At 59.9% G+C, this 24305-nt stretch overlaps 8 protein-coding genes across 8 annotated transcripts; 3 read left to right on the forward strand and 5 right to left on the reverse strand.

Annotated features, from left to right (window-relative positions):
* Positions 1–1304: 1304 nt before the first annotated feature.
* Positions 1305–4447, forward strand: HRG_07464 (putative arrestin-related trafficking adapter C2D10.04; the record flags this gene model as incomplete). The annotated part of the gene is made up of 5 exons (XM_044865935.1): positions 1305–1671; positions 1727–1753; positions 1813–3560; positions 3644–4278; positions 4327–4447. The coding sequence occupies 5 exons, from the start codon at positions 1305–1307 to the stop codon at positions 4445–4447; spliced, it is 2898 nt and encodes a 965-aa protein (XP_044718899.1).
* A 906-nt stretch (positions 4448–5353) lies between these two features.
* Positions 5354–7524, reverse strand: HRG_07465 (elongation factor tu GTP binding domain-containing protein; the record flags this gene model as incomplete). Its single annotated transcript, XM_044865936.1, has 5 exons — positions 5354–5688; positions 5760–6557; positions 6617–6805; positions 6874–7414; positions 7471–7524. 5 exons carry the CDS (start codon positions 7522–7524, stop codon positions 5354–5356), a joined length of 1917 nt encoding a protein of 638 aa, XP_044718900.1.
* Positions 7525–8217: 693 nt separating this feature from the next.
* Positions 8218–8687, reverse strand: HRG_07466 (LSM domain-containing protein; the record flags this gene model as incomplete). The annotated part of the gene is made up of 4 exons (XM_044865937.1): positions 8218–8258; positions 8322–8358; positions 8415–8507; positions 8565–8687. The coding sequence occupies 4 exons, from the start codon at positions 8685–8687 to the stop codon at positions 8218–8220; spliced, it is 294 nt and encodes a 97-aa protein (XP_044718901.1).
* Positions 8688–9171: 484 nt separating this feature from the next.
* On the forward strand, positions 9172–11274 carry HRG_07467 (mitochondrial ATPase expression domain-containing protein; the record flags this gene model as incomplete). Its single annotated transcript, XM_044865938.1, has 1 exon — positions 9172–11274. The coding sequence occupies one exon, from the start codon at positions 9172–9174 to the stop codon at positions 11272–11274; it is 2103 nt and encodes a 700-aa protein (XP_044718902.1).
* Positions 11275–11876: 602 nt separating this feature from the next.
* Positions 11877–13979, reverse strand: HRG_07468 (uncharacterized protein; the record flags this gene model as incomplete). The annotated part of the gene is made up of 3 exons (XM_044865939.1): positions 11877–11994; positions 12055–13301; positions 13371–13979. The coding sequence occupies 3 exons, from the start codon at positions 13977–13979 to the stop codon at positions 11877–11879; spliced, it is 1974 nt and encodes a 657-aa protein (XP_044718903.1).
* Positions 13980–16080: 2101 nt separating this feature from the next.
* On the reverse strand, positions 16081–18840 carry HRG_07469 (utp8 family domain-containing protein; the record flags this gene model as incomplete). The annotated part of the gene is made up of 2 exons (XM_044865940.1): positions 16081–18621; positions 18673–18840. The coding sequence occupies 2 exons, from the start codon at positions 18838–18840 to the stop codon at positions 16081–16083; spliced, it is 2709 nt and encodes a 902-aa protein (XP_044718904.1).
* Positions 18841–19399: 559 nt separating this feature from the next.
* On the forward strand, positions 19400–22996 carry HRG_07470 (ATPase family associated with various cellular activities (AAA) domain-containing protein; the record flags this gene model as incomplete). Its single annotated transcript, XM_044865941.1, has 4 exons — positions 19400–19876; positions 19931–20725; positions 20774–21472; positions 21530–22996. 4 exons carry the CDS (start codon positions 19400–19402, stop codon positions 22994–22996), a joined length of 3438 nt encoding a protein of 1145 aa, XP_044718905.1.
* A 428-nt stretch (positions 22997–23424) lies between these two features.
* Positions 23425–24048, reverse strand: HRG_07471 (uncharacterized protein; the record flags this gene model as incomplete). The annotated part of the gene is made up of 1 exon (XM_044865942.1): positions 23425–24048. The coding sequence occupies one exon, from the start codon at positions 24046–24048 to the stop codon at positions 23425–23427; it is 624 nt and encodes a 207-aa protein (XP_044718906.1).
* Between the last annotated feature and the right edge of the window lie 257 nt (positions 24049–24305).

Here is a 24305-nt window from a genome sequence, read left to right on the forward strand (position 1 = left end):
CCCCGACGCATATTTTTGCATGAAACGAGCCTCCGCCACAGCATTAACTACACGGCCGTTGTACCGCCCCGTCTTTCTGCCCGCCTCTTTGTCTGGCTTGGCAGGTACGGACGGAGTAACCAGGGATTGATTTGCTTTGTCCTCACCGTTGCCTCTCTGTTCCTCGGCCAAAATCCCCACTGGAAAATACTCGGTACGTTGGCTTGCCGTGTCTTGTCTCGTCTTCGCTCGCTCCCTCCTTCCCAGGCTCGAGCGAGTCATCAGCAACCCAAAGTACCCCCGCCTATTGCTCCTGCCCCGAATGCCACACCGACTCTATTACCGAGTACCTCTATCTATAGATACCTACCACCTACCTAGGTAGGTACGGTACGGTATGGGTTACCGAGTCGATTTGACCGCTAGTTGTTTTTCACGTCCACTGTCTGGTACACCCTCGCCCCTGTCCCGCCCTCTCCTCCCCCTGTCGACGTCAACATCGAGATCGTCAGCAGCAAAAAGCCTTCTCGTCTGTCCAGTTTATCCCATTATTCATTCATTCGCCACGGCGGCCACTCCGCCTCGCGTGTCCCACTTGTCCCATCTGTCGTTCACTCCGCCATCCCTGTCGCATGCGCATTACTCTCCGTCCCAGATCCTTCATCGCCCATCCCGATCACCATCCCTACATATACATATACATATATGTAGGCTTTGCCCGCGGCCAATTGTTGCTTCGACAACAGAGCCTTTCTTGCATCGCGGCCCAATCCTCGCTGCACTTGTCCATATTCTTCTCCCATATCCCGCGGCCCCCTCCCTTCTTCTAGGCGGCGGCGCCACTGCGTGTTGACAGCGACGTCCTAGTGTCTGTCTTCATCTCGCTCACGTTTCCAAATCTCATGCGATCGCGCGCTTGGACGTCGCACACCCCTGCCCCCTCCCTCTACCCCAACCAGGCGCACGACCCATGACATTTTTGTCCCGTTCGCTCGCTGTTTTAAGATGAACGCACTGCAAACTCCTTCTCCAAGTTGAACAGCCTCCTCCTCGCTGGCCGTGCAGAAACGCCCTCGGCCTTGATATTCCTCGCCCTCTCTTAACACCTGGATTGCCTCTCTCTGTCCTCTCTGCTCAACCCTTACATGTCTCGCCCGTCGCCGTCCAATCTCTCCACTGCAACGACGGCCATCCTCGCCCTCACCCCCCTTTTATGCTGTCGCTGTCAAACCTCCCCCCCTTGACACTGACAGCCTCTACTTTGTTTCATCTTTTCCTCTCCCACCGCCTGGGCTCGCCCGAGGCAACTGACGGTTAACACCACAATGCCAGCACCGGCTCGCCAGAACCGCTCGCGCAACGGCAACTGGATCATCTCCAACGGCGGCAACGTCTTCTATCGCGCTGACAGTCTTACCCGCGAAGGGTCGGCTGCCCAGCAGTCGTCACCGACTCTTCCCGCGCCCCTCATCGGCCCAAGACGCACCAGGCCTCACGCCATCCACATCGTCACCTACCCGCCCGGCTACGTCCCACGCGAGTTGCGGCCCAAGCCTGCCAGCAAGTCCAAGAAGGCGGCCGATTCGCTACGGTCGCGTTCCAAGAAGGCGGCCAAGCCCGGGTCCTCCGACGCCCAGAACTCCGCCGACGCCGGCGGCAACGTCGGCAGCAGCTCCAGCAGCCGGAGGAGAAGCCAGCTTCAGCAGTCACCCGTCCTGGGGAAGCTGCTCGCGTCTTTTTCCCCAAGCGCCCGCGCGCCCTCACCCTTGTCATCGTCGGTAGAGTCCCGACAACGACGAGGCCCGGCCACTCTAACGGGTCCTGCGGCGACAGGGATTCAGATCCCAATACAACCATCCACAAGCCTTAACACTCACCTGCGCCAGCAGAGCTCCTTGCGAATTGAGGCCCACAGCCAGCTGCGACCACGGCCGCTACGGCAGCACCAGCAGAACCGATACAGCCTACCGCTTCCCCAGGCGCTAACGGCGTTGTCAGCACTGCGATTCTCGGACGACCTCGACGCGAGCCTCGTTAGGCCCACAAGTGCCAGCTCCAGGTCCATCACCGCCGACCACTTGGCCTCTGTCTCCTCGCCACCCTACTCCGCCATCGCAAACGCCCACGCCATGGCCGCCATGATCCCGCCCGCCGCCTACCATCTCGGCGGTGCCGGCGGCAACAGTAACCGCAATAGCCTCATGTCGGTCCGCTCCGCCAAATCGGCTGTCAGCTCCCTCGTCGCCGAGGTTCCCAAGCCCGTTGCCTCCGGCAGCGGCGTCACGTGTTCCATTCTCATGGCCGAACCGAACGTCTTCCTCTCTGGCTTTGACCACGACCACGACACCCAGCGCGAGAGCTCCAGCGGCGGCACAGCCCTGCTGCGCGGCAAGCTTCACCTCTCTGTCAGCAAAAACGTCAAGATAAAGGCTGTCCAGCTCAAGCTCATTGGTCGCGCCCGCACCGAGTGGCCAGAGGGCATTCCCCCGCTCAAGCAGGACGTGGTCGAGGAAGAGAGCCTGCGCACCCAAGTCTTGACCTTTTTCAACGCCATGAACGACGGCTGGGAGACCGAGTACGGCAACCAGTGCACCTACCAGCTCCGCGCCAGCTCCGCCACCTCCAGCTCCACCAACCTGGGGACCATGCCCCGCGTCCACAGCCTCAAGCCCATCTCGACCCCGAACCGCGGCGGCCTGACGGCCAAGGAGCTCAAGCGCCTGTCTCTGCAGAGCGTCCAATCGCGCAGCTTCGGAAAGGGCGACAGCGGCGTCGCCGTCTCGACCCAGGCCAAGGGCTTCAAGATCTTCTACCCGGGCACCTACGACTACTCCTTCGAGCTCCCCATCGACCACCACCAGCTCGAGACGACCAAGCTGCAGTATGGCTCCGTGCGCTGGGAACTGCACGCCACTGTCGACCGCGCCGGCGCTTTCAAGCCCAATCTACACGGCATGAAAGAGGTTTCCATTGTACGCCTGCCCGACCAGATGTCTCTCGAGACGACGGAGCCCATCTCCATCAGCCGGCAGTGGGAGGACCAACTACACTACGACATTGTCATCTCGGGCAAGAGCTTTCCCATCGGCTCCAAGATACCCATCGCCTTCAAGCTCACCCCATTGGCAAAGGTCCAGATACACAAGCTCAAGGTGTACGTTACCGAGACCATTGAGTACTGGACCAACGACAAGCGCGTCACCAGAAAGGATCCGGGTCGCAAGATTCTGCTGCTTGAAAAGTCCGCCGGCAAGCCCTTGGATTCCACCTGGGCCTCGTCCGACATGAGGACGGTTCGAGGCGGCGAGCCGAGCGCCGAAGAGCGCCGCGACGCACGCGAGGTGGCGCAACTCAGACGTGTCCTCGAAGCGTCAAGGACGCGTAGCTCACCCGAGCCGTTGCCCGAGCCTTCGGCCAACCTGCTCGGCGACCTCGAACTGGGCCTGGAGAGTATGTGGGGGTCAACGGAGATCGAGGCCAACGTCCAAATCCCAACCTGCGAAATGATGGCCAAGAATAAGGACTTGAAGCTGCATCCGGACTGCAGTTGGAAGAACGTCAATGTCTTCCACTGGATCAAGGTATGTGTCTTCCATTCGGGGCATTTGGCCCGGCACCATCGTTTGTCCCATTTTTATGGCTAATCTGAGTCGTGCCTGTGTAGATCGTCATGCGTATTAGCCGGGTGGACCCAGAGGACCCCACGGGAACCAAGCGACGACATTTCGAGATCAGCATCGACTCTCCCTTCACGGTCCTCAACTGCCGAGCTACACAGGCCAACACCAACCTGCCTGCGTACTCGGGCCCAGTTAGCCAGCCGTCGCCGTTCCAAGCAGCATGTGGTTGCCCGGATGCCGCCTCGGTAGCCACCGGCATCTCCCCAAGCTCGTCGACAGGGACGTTGCTGGGGGGCGAACCGATGACTGACGTACTGCCTCTTCCTCCTCAAGCAGCGCATCTGCCCAGCCCGACAGCCGCAAGTTTCGCCACCGACCTGCAGAGCCCCAATGCGTCTGCCGAAGGGCCTGGCGCTTACGAAGACGCACGCCCAATTCACCTGATGCGAGCCCCCAGCTTCGATCCCCCGGCGTTCTATGCCGACATCGCGCCACCGCCCGCTATTGTCATCGAGAATCCAGATGCCGTCGTGACGCCCGCCATTCTCACCCCGCCTCCGCAATATGATGCTGTGGTTGGGACCCCGAGCGTCGATGGCCTCGCCGACTACTTTTCGCGCCTTGCCCGCCATGGCTTCCCCGACGAGGAAGACTCGAACTCGGAGTCCGAGGAACTGCCGTCGAGGATTCTGGATCGGACGGGGAGGGTTAACGTCTCTCATCCGAGGACGCCAGGTGGACGGATGCCCAGCAGGAGCATGGAGATTCCTCGCCCGTCATTGACTCTCGACTTGGACAGTCTCCCTGATCGATCCAGAGAACCTGCCATCCCGGGCCTAGCGGTTTAAGGAGAGATTGTTGAAGTCACATTGCTGGAGCTGGGTTTTTCTTATATATTTTGACGTTCCACGAGACCAAAGAACGTGCACAGAAGCCTTCAGGCACTCGACAACTTTTCACACTTTTCTTTATCTGTTTCTTTTTTTTATTTCGAGCGCATCTGAGCAAGGCGAGCGATCACCCAAGCAATGCGGCGTTGGCATGTCGGCTTGGTTGATTTTTGCATACCCTATGGGAAAGGAAGCGCGTGTTTCAATTCCAGTCCCTGCCGCTTGCATATACGACAGTTATCCGGGGCGCAAAGGGTTATGTAGGGAAAATCTTTTTTTCCGGTGTGAGAGGATCGTCACGAAGTCGTCGCTTCACTGCAGGCGCGCCAAGCTTGTATGGAAGACGTGGAGGATAAGAGGGCTGGAAAGAAGGACATGAAGAGAGGAGTGCCGTCCTCTGGGCACGCATTTGCCCCGTGTACGTACATGTATACGTGGATACTACACTATCACTTTGGAGGACACTACGAAAAGGTCTTTCCCTCTCCGTTTGCATTCCCTATTATTCCCGCTTCCTTGACTGCGAGAGAGAAGACTTGCGACCTTGAGCCGGAGGTCCGGGGACGACCTGAAGTGCGCTTAGGCGACTGGCAATAACGTGTAGCCCATCCAGGACGCAGGCATGTATATTGCGCAGGTAGTACATTGAAGACTAAAAGGCGGACTGCCAGTAGACACAAGCATCAACGGAGTGATGACCTAAACGCCGACATTCGTCGCTGCCTTGTGCTCCGGTCCGGATGGAATGCCATGAGATACGCTCTCCCCTCCGCTTCTCGCTGACGAACAAGCAAAGCCAAAAAAAAAGTTGGAGAATAAAGGAAGCAATGAATAATAAAAAGACCAATGTGTCCGGGCCCAAGCCTAAACGCCGCCCCCCTGCGATCCCCCCGCGGCCCCGCGGCCCTCGCCATTGGCAGCGGCGGCGGCGGCGGCGGGCGTGAGCGGGTGCTGGGGGTCGTAGCCGACCGACTTGACAATGCCGAGGCCCTTTGTGCGGCCCTCGCGGAAGAGCAGGCGGTCGCCGGGGGCGAGGTACTCGGGCCGCTGGACGAAGCGGAAGGCGACGGTGGCGCGGTCGCCGGTGCGGATGAGCTCGCGGTCAATGTCGATGATGGCGCACGTCTGTGAGACGGGGCCGACGTGCAGCATGGCCTGGTACTTTGTCTTTATGGTTGTAGCATGGGAGAGGATGAGGACTTGTGTTGATGGGTTGTCAGCTCCATGCCTCAGACGTCATTCTTGGCGACGTGCCTGCCTCAAAACTCACCTTCTGCGATGAACTCGCGGTGCACGCGGGGAGCGGGCTGGCCCTCCATCTTGGGGAGGACGACCATGCCTTTCCTCACGTCGCGGCGCCGCACCTTTTTCAGCGCAAACGAGGCCGACTGCCCCGCCGACGCGGCCGGCACGCGGATCCTTTTGCGCTCGATGGAGCGGATCGCCGTGGCGGTGAACTGGCCGAGCGAGTCGGGTCCGACGAGGACGTTGTCGCCCTCGTGCGCGACGCCCGACTTGACGATACCCGAGACGACGGTGCCGGTAAAGGGCACCGAAAAGGTGTCGTTGACGTGGAACTCAAAGGGCGCGTCCGTGTTGTAGCGGCCGTGGTGGGGGAGGATGTTGAGAAAGGTGCGCACCAGGTCGAGGTTCTCGCCCGTCACGTTCGAGACCTGGAAGACGGGGCATATGCGGTGGCTGACAAACTGCGTCGCCGTGTTGATGCACTCCTCGCGGTTCTTGATGAAGGTGGGCACCTTGCGGGCGCCGGGGCTGCGCATGATCTTTGTGATTTGCGCAATCGTCTCCTCGAGGATGTTGGGCGGGCAAATGTCAATCTTGGTCACGACCACCATGACGGGCACGTTGAGGGCCAGCGCGATGCCCAGGTGCTCCTTGCTCATGCCCACCAGGCCGTTGTTGGCCGCGACCATGAGCAGGCAGTAGTTGGGGCTGCTCGAGAGCAGCCCAAAGACTGTCGTCCGCAGGTACTTTTCGTGGCCGGCCAAGTCGGAAAACGTGATGACCTTTGCGCTTCGCTTCCCAATCTCCTCCCACGAGAGCTTGCCTTGAGAGAGTCTCGCCGTGTCAGCGGTGAACTGGGAGGGGCGGTTATGAGGAACTCACGTCCGGGCGTGTCCGAGGCAATGACTTTGCCCACGCTGTCAAAGCCCATAATCTCCATGCCGACGGAGCTGGTCCGCCCAGTCTCCATCTCGTGCTTATGGCGAAAGAGGTTCACCCGCGCCTTGCCCCGTCCATCGTCCAGGTCGCCCTTAACCAGAACGCCAAGCATGGAGCTCTTGCCGGCGTCGACTGCAAAAAAAGGGGAACGGTGTGTCAGCGTTGGCGTGGAGAGATATGGAGAGAAGGGGTCGCCTTACCGTTTCCAACAACTGCTATCCTCGTCTCAATCACGTCCTCAGCCTTGGGCGGCACTCGCCGGATGAGTACCTTGCCGCTGCAAGTGTTATCCTTGGCAGCCTGACCGGCGGTGCTGGCCGCCTCGACTTTGCCCCCGACGTTCTTGGTCAGCAGGAGCTCGCAGTCAGCACGAACGCCCTTTGCTGCGCCGACCAATCTCTTGTACGCAGAGTCCCACTGCTCCCGAGTAAGCTGCATGGAGTCGCCGTTATTCTCAAAGCCCAGCTCGAAGACGGTCTCGCCCATGCCCTCGGCGATGCGCTCCGCGACGACATCCCTAAGCCTCTGGAGGGAGTCGTCATCGGACCCGAGAAGCAGGTCCCTCAGCGGTATCCTCGGGGCCGTGTCGTCAAGGTCTAGGTTGTCAAAGAGCTCGTCCAGCTCCTCGTGGTGATGGTCCGCGGATCCAGAGCTGGGAGCAGGGCCGGGGCGGGTTCTTCTCGAGGCCGGGAAGCGGAAATTCTGTTGCTGCTCGACGTACTCGGCAAAGTCGCTCAGAGCCTGCGCGATTGTGAGACGGCAAAGCGCGCAACGAGGGAGAGCGGCTAGCACCGTACTGACTCCCCCTTGCGCTTCTCGTGCGCCAGGGTCTTGGTTGTCTTGCCCGACATGTCTGTAGCGCGGCGGCGGCAAGTCGAACAAGGAGCATCACCCGAATATTCGAGGAAACATCGAGTTCTGGAGAGCAAGGATTCAAGGTCTGGGTTATGATGATGTTCTTGCCGACTGACTCTTGTCGCCCCACGGGAGTTATCGATCACTATGGGAGTCATCGATGGAGCCGAGCCGATCGCGGGGGGCAGCGACGACGACGTCACTCGGCTACAAAGATATGTGGCTTAGAGTGGCGACGCAAGTAGACAGTATGCAGCTACCAAGCTTGACTTGAGCTCCTACTACTACAAGGCGATCCCTTGTCCCATCTCATTTGCGGGACAATGCATCAGACGTGTTGTTCCGTATTGAGAGTACCCGTAAAAGGCTTTGAGATTGAACGTGATCCTCACATGATGCTCCCTCCCGATGCTTTAGACACTGCCGCTTCATCAATCCGAATTCGCATTGTCCGGTTGATCCCCGGCAGAGGGGCGGCTCAGTCGGCCTCGTGGTGAGCACTTGCGTTTATTGGCAGAGATATGAATAGAGTTGAGACGGTGTCTGCCCCGAGTTCGCTGCATCCGATGCCACATAATGTATGAGTCCATGCTCTCGTCGGGTGATGGCGGCGCAGTTGCCCTGTCGATTCTTGCAAGCATTTCGCGGCGCGACAGTCGACGAAGCGTTGCGATTCCCTCGAAAATATTTCAGAACGGCGCCTGAGGCGAGATCAAGACGACGCTGTCACCTGTTGCGCACGCCATGTCAGCAAGGGGTGCGTGGTAGGCGCCATGTGCTGCAGGCAACGTACCTCGCACGAATAACATTTCAGACTTGCGGCTTATTGTCTGCAGCAGTGGTGAGCATCATGCGCGCGACACGCGTGGTGCGATAGACATCTCACCTTAACCTCGTCCTCGTCCTCGTCCTCGTCGTCGACGGCGTAGATGGTCTCCTCCACCTCGCCCAGCACCAGGTTGCAGTGGCTGTCATATGCCTGTCGCGAGCGTCAGCGCCAAGTTCCGCGGCATGGGGGTCTGCCACTCATCCGCACATGAAGCTTCCCCTTGAGCTCGCGGTCTCCCCTCAGCTTGACAAAGACGACCTCGTTGAGGAGCAGCCGCACCAGGTCGAGAGGCTCGGCGACGTGTCCGGTGTCCTCGCCCGCGTCGGCCATTGCACGCGCCGCCTGCGATGGTGTCTCTGGGGTACTTGGGGCGATGGAAGTGGCGTCGCTCAGTCGAGAAGGGGACGAGGTGGGCGCGAGGATGATGTCTCGTTTGTGCTTTGCGACGCCAAAGAGCAACCGCTGGCGGAGTGGAAAATCATTTGCGCGACATGCATTCGCTCACCGGGGATATCATGTATGCATTTGGCAGTTATGCAGATATCCGGGACCGAGCCTCCATGCGTGTACCCCTCCCGGAGTCCTCCGTGCGGAACTACGGATACAGTGCTCCGTACCCCAACTTTTTCCTGCTCCAGTGGGGGCCGCTCCGCTGTGGACCTGCCCTGGATTATCGGCCGTTGCCCCCCATCCCCCATTCCACATCACCACCACCACCACTCGCCGTCGCTTGTGTACGCGCACCTTTCTTGCTCGCATCCTGTCATCTCGGGCACCCCGTCGCCCTGAGTGCCAATGCCTTGACCTGTGAGCCATGCTCTTCAGAGGACCCCTGCTCCGGCCCGGCCGCCTCCCTCCGCGCCTCCGCCGCCGGCCCTCACCAACAAGCCGCAATGCCACCGGCGGCCCCTCGAGCAGCGGCAAGTCGTGGCCCCAGAGCCTCCACGATAGCTTCCCCCTAGCGCGGGACCCGCCCCTGGGCGGCGCGCTCGAGAGCGTCCTGGATGCCGTGCGCACCAACAACACGGGCCAGCTCCTCAAGGCCTTCATCGCCTGGACCTCAGTCTTGCGCAGGCACACACTGCCGACCCACGACGCCGCCGTGCGCGAGGTCCAGCAGCTGCCCGCCACGGCCGTGTCGGAGATTGTGCGCAGCCTCGACCCCGTGCTCAACCCGCATCTCGACGTCGCCCACGGCCTCACCATTGGCAGCGGCGAGACGCAGTTCACGCCCGCCGCATCCCTCGTCGACGAGTTCGGCGTCCGCACCCACCACGGCGAGGTGCTCCTCGGCATGCAGGCCCTGCTGCGCGCCCGCGCCCGCCAGCCCCTCGCCCCGGCCGACTACGAGGTCATGATGCGCTGCGCCGGCGCCGGCGTCGACCGCCTGTCGGGCAAGCGCTTCTGGACCGCCATGACGGACAGCGGCCTGCAGGACTGGCGCACCTCGCGAACCTGGGTCGAGTTCCTCAAGGGCCGCTTCATGACGGAGCCCCTATACTACCAGTTCGACCGCACCCGCGCCCTGACCTTGCCTCGCGACCTGCACCGCGAGATGAAGCCCCTGTCGCTCGGCACCGTCAAGCGCCTCGACCGCATCCGCCTCGGCCTCAACGCCCTGAGCCACCACCCCTGGAACCGCGATCCCGCCCAGCCCGAGCGCGACTGGCGCCGCCTCCTGCGCAAGCGCATCGGCTACGGCAGCTTCGTCAAGCATTTTTACCGCATGATTGGCTACGGCTACGCCGTCAGCGAGGAGTTTCTGTGCGCCTCCATGGTGGCCTTTTCGCGCTGCGGCCGGCAAAACGACATCTGCACCCTGATCCTCGAGGGCCACTACGGCATCCGCGTCGTCCGCAACCAGGAACTCTTCCGCTGGGACGTTGAGGGCGGCAACGATCTACCCGCCGACTCGCCCATCCGGCCCACGGCCCGGCTCCTCGACGCCGTCGTCGACGCCTTTGGCGCCCTGTGCAACCTGCCCCTGGGCCTCGACCTCGTCCAGCACATCTCGCAGCGCTACAGCCTGCCCATACCACCGGAGACGTGGTCCAACCTCCTCCGCTGGGCCTACATCAACGCATCGGCGCCTTATCGCCACATGCGCGAGGCCGAGCCGCACCGCGACCTGCGCCCGGCGTCCATCCGGGACCCGCTCCACGTCTGGCGAACCATGACGTCGGAGCCCTACAACGTCGAGCCGTCCTTTGACGACCACTGCTGCCACGTCAAGATGCTCATCCGCATCCGCTCCTTTGCGCCCGCCATCGACACCATCAGGAACCAGCTGGTGCCGCGCTACAAGCTCCTCGACGACGAGTACCACAAGGCCGTCCTCGACGAGCTCCTCGTCAACGACACCGCCCTCACCCCGCGGCCCGCCACCCACCGCCGCCGACAGGCCGAGGTGCACAAGGACCACGCCCGCTACCACATCGCCCGCTGCCTGCACATGCTGCTCAAGACGGCCTCGCAAAACGCCGCCCACCGCCGCGGCCGCGTCATGCGCGTCCTCGTCCCCAACCTGCTCGCCGAGTTCGCCGAATTCTTCCCCCACTACGTCAGCTACCGCACCGCAAACGGCCTCGCCGTCATCCGCCGCGACGGCGCGCCCCGCCGCTTCGACTGGGTCCGCGCCTGGCGCACCACCCTGCCCGCCAACCTGTGCAGCGGCCATCTCGACGAGGACGGCTCCGTCGACTCGAGCCAGTGGCCCAGGGCCGAGGACATGAGGGTCTTGGGCTGGCAGCGCGTCCCCAGGCCCAGGCGCAAGATCCTGGGGCGCGCCCCTGTCCCGAAGGACAAGGCCGTGGTGACGGACGCGACGGATGTGTCAAAGGTGACGAGCGCCGATTATACGCTGCGCCACGAGGGCATCATGTGGTTTAAGAGGCTGGAGCGAGAACTCATGATGTAGCAGTAGCAGTGTGTCTGTCATGTTCAAAGCTGTAAATGGCAAGATACCGAAGCGTCTGTGTAGAAGGCTTGTACAATAATACATTGTCCTCCCGGCTTGGCTGCCACCGTCTATCCACTACCCTCTTTCGCGTTGGCGCTACCCAGACAAGCAGCTCCAAACTGGAAATCGGCACCCCCACGAGACGTAGATGGCGGCGGCACATCATTCTCTCTTACCGTCTCAGTTCTCCCAAAAGGCCGGATATTCAATCCTTGTCCAACTCACTTGGCCATTCCCATGCTCGCCTACATAAGTCATCGCCATCATCTATTCGATACCTTTCCGCCATTGTCATTTCGCATACCGTATGTCCGTCTCGTCTCATACAAGGTGCTGTGACGCCCCGGCTAGTAATGAGCCCTGCTAACGATGAGAAAGAAGAAATTGTACAGGGGAAAAAGGAGGGAATTCGAGAATGGAAAATACCAAGACATTGCTTGTATCAGAGGTTTGCGGTCAACTCCAAAAAGGACAAGATAACCTCAAGAGTACGCGGAGGGGCGCGTCACCCACAGCAAGCAGCCATCCTTGCTGCGAGAACTGAACGGCATGCGCACGTCCTACGCTCCTCCGACAGCAGCCTCGGCCAAGACACCGAGGAGGCTCGCCGCGGCGCCCCCGATGCCCACGGCGCCAAGCGTTTCGCCCCAGGCCTTCTTCTTGATGTTCCGCTCTTCCCTGCGGTCCCCTCGTCGATCGCGGTGAGGCCGGTGATGGTCGCCCTCAGGGCCCCGGTACCGGTCACCGCTGTATCGATCGCGCTCGCCGCTGTAGCGTTCACTGTCGCGTCGATGCCCATCACGGTTACGGCCTGAGCCCTCTCTGTCCCGGCTGTCGCGCGGCCTTCTGGAAGCGTGGTCCTCGCGACGATCACGCTCGTCCTTGAAAGACCGGGCGCTCTTCGGTTTCACTTCATGGGGCTCGGGGTCGAATCTGACGTGATTTTCGTTCTTGTTCTTCAGAATTGGCTTGGGCATGACGGTACTGGCCGGCGAGGTCTTGTCCTTGCTCGGGGGGTTGACGATGTATGGGTAGCTCTTGCTATCCTTGTCAAAGGACGTCTTGTCATCGTCGTAGTCGGTTGAGTCGCTTTCGTCCCAGAGCGCACTGTCGTCATCTTCATCGTCGCCGCTGCTCTTGGAGTCTGCACGCTCTCGACGCTGATGCCTGTCGTGCCGTCTCTGGGGCGGGTGCCCGCCTGACCTGGCAGCTCGACATTCGGCGCTCTGGCGGGCATAATCGGCAATCTGCTCGCGCGTGAGGCGGCCGAGAACCGCGACGTAGTCGGGGCGGGCCTCGTACCGGACCCGGGCTCGTTCGAGGACTTCGGGGCTCACCAGAGTCCGTCTTATCCTGGTCCACTGCGCCTCCATAGGGATTTCCTTGCCGTAGCGGTCTGGTGCCAGACGCGACGGCATCGATCTTGTGCTCAAGGCATGGGATGGCGAGTGAGGCGCCGAAGCAGTCTGGAGAGATGGGTTATACGGATTCCCAGGAGACGAACCCAGCAGCAGGGAGTTGGCCGAAGCCGAAGGATTATGGGATGAGGCAACATCTATTCTTCCTGTGGCCCCAGAGGTCAGGTACTTTTGGGTGCTTCTTGGCGACGAGCGATGGGCGTGAACATGGGGTTGAAGATGCAGCCCCGCCATACCCGACTGTAGAGAGTCCATGGCCATTAGATCCTTGGTAGAGATGAGGGTCATGGAGTGGGTCCTGGCATTTGTCCCATCATCCGAGGTGAATGAATGGCCCTCATACTGTGAAGGTGATTCGGGGATATGTCCGGGCTGGCGTCGCTCACTCTTGACGCTAAGGAGAGACTTTTCCTCGAAGACGGAAGGGTGAATACGCTCCTTGGGGGGCACGGGTGGTGGTCCAGGGTTCCGGGCATGGTTCTCAAGGAGGCCGCGGACGCTTGGGGGAGCACCGCCGGTGAGGGTCGACATGGTCTCAAGCTCACGAATGTATGCGCGCAACACCTCCTGGGAGCGGGCATGGCATTAGTGCATGTGTGCTCTGGAAGAGTCATGCTTGGGCCGGTGGGTTCTCACCTTGTGCTGACGCAAGACCTGAGGCGAAAAGCCTTCCTTTTCGAGCTCCGACTTGAACTCTTGCCACAGTCGGTCCTCATCGCCAATGGTTCCGCCGAGGTCTCGCCGGCCAAAGAGCCTTGCGGCGATGTCATCCACCTTGTCTTTGATGCGCTCGAGGCCGGCGTCACTGCCGTGCAGCATGTGGTCGGAGGGAGCGTGAGCAGGGTTGTGCAGCTGCACAGTATCTAGCAGCATGTCGACGCTCATCTTTTCGTTTTCAAGCCTCGATCGGACGGCAGCCACGCGGTCGGCAAGGGCGTCTAAGTGACGGCCACCGGAGGCATCATAGCGGTCGAGCACTGTCTCGAGCTGCTTGAGGGCAAAATCGCAATCCTGGACAATAGGCTGCACTTGGCGGGCATAGACTGTCGAGTCGGGCCCCTGGTTGAGCAGAGAATCGGGGTCGGCAGCCTCGACGCGGAGATGGCGGAGGGCAAGGTGGAGCTGACGAACGGCGAGGGCGGTGTCGGACAGAGGACGAGCGGGATGTTTCTGGGCACGCAAGAAGAGAGTTCTGGCAAAGGCATCGACGGCGTCGATATGTTGGAGGGAGCCGGAGCCGCTCATGGCTGGCCGAGTCGGAAGGGAAGTCGGTGGCTTCTGGTGCTGTACGATGGTGTTCCAGTCTGCTTCACTTTGCTGGGCGGGCGACGGGTGATGTGCCGGATTGTTGGTTTACGTCGCCTCTGCTCTTGCACTGAAAGGGGTAGAAAGTCACAGAAGAAGGCCAGTGAGTAATACGAACGGTGGTGTAGGGCAGTGGATCGGCGGGCCGAAGCTGGGTGATATCACGAATGCGAGCGGGACGCTGGCGTGGCGCACGCGGATGTCGGCGGTGGGGGGGAGTGTGGGGAAATGCTGCGCTTTTAGGTCTTCCTGCATGTGTATTTCTTTTTCAGTACGATGCCGTTTGAAGACGTGGTGGTTGCGGAGAGTATGTGAGGTTGAGAAAAGAAGAAGAAGAAATGCCGAGGAGGGGCGAAGAGGAGACGGGATACAAGACGGGATACAAGAGGAAAGATCGCGTGAGTGTGTCGATAAGCGACCCAGGTACCTGAGAGTACATGCATCCAGACAAGATGGCATTGTGCGATAGGCCCATCCTCTTCCCCGGGTAGGTTCCCATTTGTCCTGCATGCATGGCAGAGGTAGCGTTGGCTGCGCCCTCCATCTCGTGACTGATAGGTCCAACGCCTCGAGAGACCTGCCGTCTTCCCTCTCCCGAGGCTTTTTGCAGGGCTGACTTGCAAGGGAGCGTGAGCGTGAGCGCGTCGAAACTTGACGCCAGGAACTTGTACTTGTTGCTTCGTAGACCGTACTGTACTCCGTACCACAAAGACAATGAACAGTGAGTCCATGATGCTGTCGAGGTTGCCCATGTCCCTACGGATTTGAAAGTCTCTTTTCAAAACGACGTCTTTCTTCGCCCCGCCGAGTGACGTCAGTCGCCCGTCTTCTCATTGGCCCACCTCTCCCAAGAGCAGGGCTGACCAACCGAAACCCCTGCCGCCCCGGTCACCCGCCACACCCGCACTCACACCCACACTCACGCCCACACTCACACCCACGCTCGTCTTGTTGAATTCCTTCGGAACCCCGACTTCTCGCCCGGCGTCACGTCACCAGCTCGACAACAACCCCACAAGGCACTCTCCCACGCACAGGAACCCTCAGCCGTAGCCTGCGCTTCCCCCAATGTCTTGGACCCCCTCGCTAGTACATGGTGTTGTGTGCCCCTTGTGCCATCCATCGTTCCCACAAACCGCCTGCCGTCGGCTCAAAGAAGAAAGGTGAAGGAAGCGGAAAAGAAAAACCCGCTGAGGCTGTGACGCCACCGCCGCTGGGCGACTCTCGCTTCTCCGTCCTGCCGCTGCACGCATTCATTAGCCGCCATCGTCCATACGGAGTATCCGCACTCAGCCATGGATTCTCGTCCGCCGCCGCCGCCGAGACAGTCACGCTTTGCTTTTTACCTCCAGTTCGCAGCCGGCCCGCACACCATTCCAGACTCCCATGTCTTCGCCCTGCCTCTTCAATGCTGGAGCCTCATCCACTCCAATCCCTGGGACTCTCAGCGAATAGGCAGCCACGTTTCTCACCCCCTTCCACCACGTCTCTGCTTATCCCCCCCCCCCTATTCCGCGTCCCACGAGCCCGCCTTACCCGGCACTCGGTAACACGAACATGGCCATCGCGGCTCCTCGCTGGACGCTTCTCGTCCAACGACTTTGCCTGGAGCCTGTTCATCGCGGTGCTCAGCATATGGGGCAATTTCATCGACATCCCGTAGCATGGGGCCCCATTGGCCTCGCCTCCTTCTTTCAACAACGCGTACCAAGTACGGATACAAGCACATGCATGTCATTCGTTCAATGCCTCCGTAGCCCGCATTGAATCCTATACAATCGCTGCAAGTAGGCAGTGGCTCGTCTTACGCCCCGACGCCCGGCCGTGGGACTGATGCCAGAGGGGCACCCGTCCCGCTGCCTTGCCCGAACTTCCTGCGCCTCGCCTCGCCTTTTCTCACAACCCCGCTTGTCGCCGCCTGCCCCTTCATCAGCCGCCTTGCTCGTTTTTTCTTCCGTCCTTTACCTCCGATTCACCCTCCACCGGCTTCGCACAGTCGAAATTGCCTCGTCGCGCTCGGGTCAGACACGTGGAACACGGCTCAAACGGCAATCTTCTCCAACGAATATGCCTCCACGTTCCGACTGATCAAATGCCCCGTCTCCCGCATGCTCCGTTGCACAACCTCACCACCCGACACCACCTTGTCCATCGTAGGCAATTGCTTCGTTTTCAGGCCGAGTGGCAGCATTCGAGACTCTCGCGCCTCGAGGTGAACCGAGATGGGCTTGCTGCTGTTCCATGTCTGCCGTGAGGCCCATCTCTTGCCGGCCGTGATGCCGAACCGGACGGCTTCACCCACGACGCCGTTGAGATACACAGCCTCCTCGATCCCCTCCAAAGCCGCAGTCACCTCGAGCTTCAGAGCCGTCAGGAAATCGCCTGCCTCCGTCTTGTCGGCCCAGGACATGGCGTCGTTAAAGAGCCATCCGCCGGCACCAATGGCATCCAAGCATCGCCCCAGCAGATCAGCGATGAGGGTAATGACTCCGTCAGGTGGGGGCTCGTTGCCCTCCGATTCGAACCTGGTCGGGTCGATATAGAGGGACGTCCAGGCGCCTCGGACCAGCTCGATCCGTAGCAGGTAGATGAATGCCAAGATCTCTTCCGTCTGTATCGTTGCTCGGAGCGCCCTGACGGTTGATACGGCAGGCAGTCGCCAGAGCTTGGTGAATGCCAGTGTCAGGCCCCGTGATCGGCTGCTCGACTCGTCCCCGAGGTAGTGCTCGGTGACGGCAATCTCTCGTTCCAGGTCGTCGAGATCCATCTCGTATTTGTCGTTTCCGTCATGCGGCTCGTTTGTCAGCAGCCTGGTGGTGTCCAGCGTCTTGTCCTTGGTACCCGAGATCAGATCCATGCTGAGCATCAGTATTCGAATGGCAAGTAATAGTTCCACCTCGCCCAGTTTCGTGGCTTGCAGGTAGTTGAGAAGCAAGGTCATGGACGCGTCCGCCTCGATGATGCAATCAATCAGACTGCTAGCCAGTGACCTGCATTCCGCAGGCTCGTTGCTCAAGTCCGCCCGGAAAGCCATCATCAGATTGGAAAGGGTGAGATGTCCGGCAACGACGAGGTATGTCGTGACGTTGCTGTCGGCCAGAACCAGGCGGAGTTTGGGCCGCGGCTCGTCCAGGGATGTCTCCACCGAAAAGACTTGGCTGATGGCGTACATTGTCCAGCGACGGTCGACTGGAGGATACGAGCTCTCCGTCATCCACTCCCACTCCGCAGATTCTTGTAAATCGGCCACGGCTTCGTCGCCGGTCGCGCCGCTCTTCTGTTCGGCTTCCTGACGGAAGCCCATGTTGAACTTTTGTCGCAGAACATCTTCCCACTTCGCCAACTCATTGTTGCCGAGCAGTTCGTCTGCAGCCTGTACCTCTTCGTTGTGTTTGGCCAGATAAGTCTCCGTCATGGTTCCCGGAACATAGGAAGAAAACTCCATAGACGGAGCTTCCGATCTCAGCTTTTTGGGGCACATTTCCATGGAGGAACCGCGGCCTATGGAATCAATCAAGAGCCCTGCTCTCCGCCGCTTGCCGTGCGCTTTAGGCGGCTCGATTTGTATCGAAACAAGAACATTGTCGACAAGAGCAACGACGAGGTCTTGACTGCGTAGGTAAGTGAGGAGCTGACAAGTTCGAGGCGATTGGCTCTCCAACGGTAGTTCAGATAGGTCTAAAGCGGCTTTTGCGTGAATAGAGCGGTGCTGGTAGTTGAAGAGGCTCAACGAGTCCAAGGAAGTTGACAAGAGAAACGGCCTCGAGAGGCGAAGAAATGACTCGGCACCTTCCACCTGGATTGCCGACTTTTGTTTCGGCACGGCACCGCCGAGATCGTAAATGCTGGCAGAGCCTGGGAAGAGTTCCAGGAGCAGGCCTGACTGGATGTCAACCTGATATGTCGTCTGCTCGTCACCACCGCCAGATGTCCCAATAGGGGTGACGTCGAGCGGAATCAACTTTTGCAAGCCTGCAGAGTTGGAGGAATTCCCAGGCATCGCAGCAAGCACTACCAAATGGCGGGTCATTCGTTCCTGGCTCATGCTCTTGGTTACCATGACGAATAGCGTAGGCTCGAGGCCCTTGGGTAGGGCGCTGAAAACTTCAAGTCGGTTCTTGAACATGCCGTCCCTGAGTTCGGCCAGGCTTGTCGACGACACATACTCGACCTCGAAGTGGTCAATAGCCCCAGCAACGACATCCTGGACGGCCGACTTGGACGAGGCTGACCACTGAACCGAGAGGGATTCGCCAGAGAGGTAGACGAGCTCTCCACTTTCGCAGACGGCGACGACGTCCCCAATCGGTGAAGACTGAGCTGGCGTCGGGGAGCCAGCAATGTATCTGACGGGCGAGGCTGGCAGCGTTTGGGTCGAAGTCGTCGAAGTTGTCTTGCCATCGGGATGCACAACGTCTTTGAAGAGCGTCATTTTGCGGGACGAGCCATTCTTGGTGGATATAAAGGTGCATCGCAGTATATCGTTGCTGGTCGAGTGTCGGGCTCTGACTGAATACGGAGGGCAGGTGAAGGAGTCTTGCGGCGGAATTGGGTACGACGTGATGAGCCGCGATGCCGGGACCTGTCTCCGAGTTAGAATCCCGCATCATGGGCGAGTCTGCAGAGTCCATACATTGTACACGCTCGCAGTCTCTCCGTCGATGCCCACAGCCAGCTCGGTTCGCTTCCTCCCCTTCTGGCCGTACACTTCTCGAGCGACTATTCTGCCGTCGGTGTGGTCCAACGGCCGGGGCAGGGCGGCCAAGACATATGGCCGGTGTATCCTGTATTCAGATGCCATTGTGATTCCGGTAGCTTGTTCGAGGAAAGGCCCCTTGCTTGGTATGCTGATCTGCGGCCAGATTCCGGCTCGTCGCGAGATTGTCCAAATCGCAATTGCGAGCCCTCATTTTCTCAAGTCGATCAGCTGCCTTTTCGGAGGGGAAGAAAAAAAAACCTGGGAGCGGGCCGGCGAAAGATCCGGTGGGGGGAGCCATCGAGGTGGGGCGCATTTATGATACCTACCTAAGGTAATTCGATAATTGGTTGGGGCCGGTACGTACCGTCGAGGGCCAGGCGCGCGCGTCTTGCTTAACGCGTGTGCTCTGCTGCATGCAATATAACGCGGTCTTTGCATATCCAGCGCAACAACCAAACTCATCGTCCTCAAGCCCTACACAAATCGACTCCTCACCCCTGGCTCCTGCCTGCCGCATCCCATTACTTCAGCAATGGACGTCTTCTGCGGCTAAATATCGATATACGGCATCCTCCTCCTCCGACCTAGACCGATCCATGCCGACCTAGTTGATCCCCAGCTGGTCTTGTGAACCTCAATGGAGCCAGTTTTGGTCGCCACCATGGCTCAAGGCGGCGTTGAAGAGCCATCTTCAGAAAAGCTTCACCCCTTCTTCATCAGGGGCGCCGGTAGCGACGCGCCCTCGACATCATCCGAAATCTGCACCGCGAGCTCTGCCAGCGGCCCAGCAACCGAGAACCCCATGCTGGATTCGGGCGACGATGATCGCCGCAAGAAGAGGCGCAAGACCGAATCCTCCCCATCCCAGGCCGGTTCTGAGGCAAAGAAGATCCGGAGAAGGAGGAGGAAAAATGAAGGGCTCGACAGTCCTTCGGCGGGCGCTGGCATCATAAGCCACCTGGTCAGGGCCGACCCGTCTCCATTAAACACAGCTTCGATGACTGCCACGCCTCCAGATGGCAACGCTGACCTACTGACACCGCTAAGCGACACACTAGCCCGGCAGCCCACCAGATCCGTGACGGCCGCCTCGACAACCAACGCGAAGCTTCAGGATAAATCGCAGCAGGCACCAAAGGTCCTCAAGTTCAATCCAAAAACCGGCACACTTGGATCGCCGCCGCAACCCAAGCAAAGCAAAGGTCCATCCATGGTCGTTTGCATTAGATATGGACGAGATGATCAAACCAGGCAAGCTATTGGTGCCAAGGTCACACAGATTCTCAGCGGCGAGCTGCAGATTCTAAGCGGCGAGCTGCAGATTCCAAGCACCCCGACGAGGAAGCGTGGGGTCCGAGCCTCTGCAGTCCCCAAGAACCTGTCGGCAGTCAAAGGAGAGGGGGAAAATTCCCTACACCCCTTTTTCACCGGCAGGTCGAAGCCGCCCCCACCCTCGGAGCAGAGTGAATCCGTCGTTTCTACCAAGAAGAATAATGAGCCGAAGTGTTCCGTGTTCATGTCGACGCCAGTCTCCCCTCGAAAGCCGAGAAAACTATTTGCTTCGGACGACGCGAATAAGGCAGCGCAGTTTGGTATGAAGTCACCGGGAACTAAAATCCCCGGTGCCATGCTTCCGATGTGGCCCGCCGCCGGCATGAGCCATGTTCGCGGTGGAGATGGGTGCAGCAGCAACGGACCGAATATCTTGTCCCAGGACGAGCTATGCAAGAAGTCCAAGGGCTACGTCATAACAATCACGCCACCGGAGTCTTTGTTAACTTATCTGGTTGACCAGATGCATCTGGATTCGGTACGCAAAAACCTACCCAGGGATGAGGGCAGCTTTGCGCCGGCTCCTGCCGAACTACGTCTTCCTCGGAGGCGCTTCGAAAGCGGGCGAAGGCTTCAGAATCGCATCAGATCGCGTTTAGCAATGTCCTCGGCCGCGCTCACCACCGTCGACGACTCGAGTCAGGACGAGCTCTCGGTAGCCCCATCGCCTAGGGCGCATCCAGCCATATCCTGCCATTACCAGTCATTACCGACGACCCTTTCAGCATTCGACAAATCAAGCTGTGAGGGCCTTTCTTGGACCCAAAAATACGCCCCAGCGACGGCAGCGCAGGTACTACAGACCGGAAAGGAGACATCTCTTCTCAAACAGTGGCTCGAGGCTCTCAAGGTTCAGTCTGTCGAATCTGGAGGCGATACGGGCGGCGACAAGAAGGCGAAATCGGAAACGACTCTTAAAAAGAAGAAGAGGAAAGCCAAACTTGAAGGCTTTGTCGTTGATAGTGACGATGAGGCAAGCGAGCTGGGTGAGCTCTCTGATGTTGAGGACGACGGGAATGCTGCGGGCTCGGGGCTGATTAAGAGATCGGTTATCCGAGCTGCAGAAGCCTCGTCTAGGAACTCGAGAGCCTCGGGCAGGCTGAGGAACACCGTTGTCATCAGCGGCCCTCATGGCTGTGGAAAGACGGCTTCTGTGTATGCGGTGGCCAAAGAGCTCGGATTTGAAATATTCGAGCTTAACCCTGGCAGCCGCAGAAGTGGCAAGGACATACTGGAGAAGGTTGGCGACATGACACGCAATCACTTAGTCCAGCACCATCGGGCTCAAGCCGCAGGGGCCGACGGCGAGACCGACGAACCCGCAGAGCATTCGAATTCAGCCAAGCAGGGGATGATGACGTCCTTTTTCAAGCCAAAGCCCACTGCCAACGTGAATCACCAAGTGGGCAATAAGGCCAAGGAGGAGCCGGAGAAATCGACAAAGGGGTCTTCGCCAAAGTCCCAGAAGCAGTCCCTCATCCTTCTCGAGGAGGCCGATGTGCTGTACGAGGAAGACAAGCAATTCTGGACAACGCTCATGACGATGATGATGCAGTCCAAGCGGCCCTTTGTTGTGACTTGCAACGACGAGAACCTCATACCGATCCAGAGTCTGAGCCTGCACGGCATATTCCGCTTCTCGGCGCCCCCGGCAAGCCTTGCCGTCGATCTCTGCCTTCTCATCGCTGCAAACGAAGGACATGCCCTGGGGAGGTTAGCCGTTGAGTCGCTATACCGCTCCCGAGGTGAAGACTTGAGAGCGACAATCTCCGAGCTCAACTTCTGGTGCCAGATCGGAATAGGCGATCGGAAGGGCGGCTTTGACTGGTTTTACCCTCGCTGGCCTAAAGGATCTGATCTCGACGATAACGGCGATGTGGTCAGAGTCATCAGCGATGGCACCTACCTTCATGGAATGGGCTGGATTGGACGCGACCTGATCGCCACGACCCCAGAGCCCCTGGCGATGGAGGAGGAGGCCCTGCGCCAAGCCTGGAACTCATGGCAAATGGACATGGGTGATTGGTGTGATTCACACGATGCGACCAAGGCGACCGCAAACACGGCCCCGTTGTCGTCTTCCCTCTCCAACGGTGGCATCAAAGCTCTGGCTGCCTACGAGGACTTCTGCGGCGTGATGAGCGACGCAGACATTTGCTCAAGGGGCGCCTTTGGCTCAAAGCTGGAGGAGCAGATGGATCCGACTCTGCCGGAGCTGGCCACTGGCGCCAGGGACGACTTCATCGTCGGGCTCACGCTCCTGCAGGCGGACGCCGCGGCGCTCCCGACTCCGGCGAGCGCGGCAGAGGCAATTACGATCAAGTCATTCGCACGACAGGTCCTCCTCCGCGCTACAACAGGTTGGAGTACAACTGGGGACGACGAAGCGTTGGCGCCCGTGGACGAGGGCAAGGCTGTCTCCGTCCTGGATTCGTCGTTTCAAGCGCGCCGCCACCAACTGACGCGGCAAAACATCTCGCTGGCCTTTGACCCCATCGCCGTCTCCGCCAAGGCCCCGCCGTCCTCGCACCTCGACCCCTCCGTCTTCGACCGCCCCATGAAGCCCATCATCCTCGACGTTGCGCCCTGGGTCCGCGGTATCATCGCCTTTGAGCACCGCCTGATGCAGGAGCGGCTCAAGCTCAGCAGCCTGCTCAGCGAGGGCGGCGTCGACACGACGGCGACGGCGAGGAAGAAGCGCATGCGCACGACGCGCTCGGCCTACTCGGCGCTCGAGGGCAGCGAGCGCAGGACCACGCGCAGGGAGAGGTACTTTGGCAACTCCCTCGTCACGGGCGTAGTGATGCGAACCGGGGCTGCGTCCTTTCAAGACGCGGCTGCGGCGGATAGGTCCAGCCAAGGCGATGTTCTTATTCAGGGGCAATCCCCATACAGTCCGCGCACTGTCCGCAGCGAGTCCCCGTGACGGACAAAGCAGCGGGTAGCCCGCGCGCACACCCGACGATCGTGCGCATGTGTGCGTGCCGTGTACTGGGGTAGCATGACTGGCGTTTGGTTGGGCATGTATTGGATAGAGCAAATATCGCTACTTGTTCCACAGGACAAGACAGTGTAGCACGGGAGGGATAAAGACCAAGGGAGGGGGATCGGTTCCGGGGAAAAAACACGCGGTGATGAAATCCATTCTCATAGTCACGTCTCTAGCAAGCTTCCGGGAACATGCAGTGCCTTATCCGAACGCCAGCAAACGCAGTAGCAGACTCTGTGTCCCCATCTCCCGTTTGCACTTCATCCACTTCCCCAACCGCTACATGTTGACGCCATGAATCACCATGCAAACCAGCCCCCCGTCTTCTCACCAAAGGGCACCAAGCCCGTCGTCAAAAACGCCCGTCACCTCTTTCTCTCCAATACCGTACCCAACACGTAGACCATTTCGTCGCGATGGGCCACGGTCCCGTCCCTGCGGAAGCGCATCGTGTCGTGGTACCACTCGCCGTCGTCAGACTCGTGCGCACGCTCCGTGTTGCGCCGTCGCCCACGCTCTTCGGAGCGGCCCCTCTCGGGAGTCTTGGCCTCCTGCTCCTCCCTGTGAAGTGGCGCTGCCGTGCCCTTGCGTCCTCGCGAGGGGGGCCGGTTGTCCCCGCCGGCGCCGGGGCCATTGGCGCCGGACATGAGAAACGGGTCTTTGTCGTGTACGCCGTCGTCGTCGTCGTCGTCGAGACGCTGGTTTCTGCCCCTGCTGCGCTCGCGAGGGTCTGGGTGGCTGGGAGTGTAGTAGTGCTTGGTGCGAACCATCTCCTCTTCCTCGTATGCGTCGCCGGGTCCAAAAGTGACACGCCTCCAAGTCTGCATCACACTGCGCCTCTCATATCCGGGGGGTGATGGCGGGCGTTGCCCACGCAGGGCCAAGGGGCCGGCGCGTGCGTCGGAGCCGAGGCCGGCACCGGACGCCGGGCCTGGATGTGGAGTGGGTGAGCGTCGAGGCAATTGACCCCGCGGTGCCGGGCGACTCATGATGTGTCGGTTGTAGAGTTGATTGATCGTTGGGCTTTACGGGCAGCACAGGATTCCAGCTGGTCAGAGACGGCAGGTTGATGATCCAAAGCGTTCGGCAAGTGAGCAAAAGGGTCAAGAGGTTCGAGGCGCGTCCTGCGAGGGATAAATAAGCCAAGGCAAACCGTCGGGGTAGATGTTCAGACGCAGTTCATTTCGAAGCCCGTGTAGTCGTCACGTTTAGCGTAAACGGCGGGGGGGGACACTGGGAGTTCAGC

This window comes from Hirsutella rhossiliensis (assembly GCF_020360975.1).
Source record: "Hirsutella rhossiliensis strain HR02 chromosome Unknown scaffold00008, whole genome shotgun sequence".
In the NCBI taxonomy this organism is placed as follows: Eukaryota; Fungi; Ascomycota; class Sordariomycetes; order Hypocreales; family Ophiocordycipitaceae; genus Hirsutella; species Hirsutella rhossiliensis.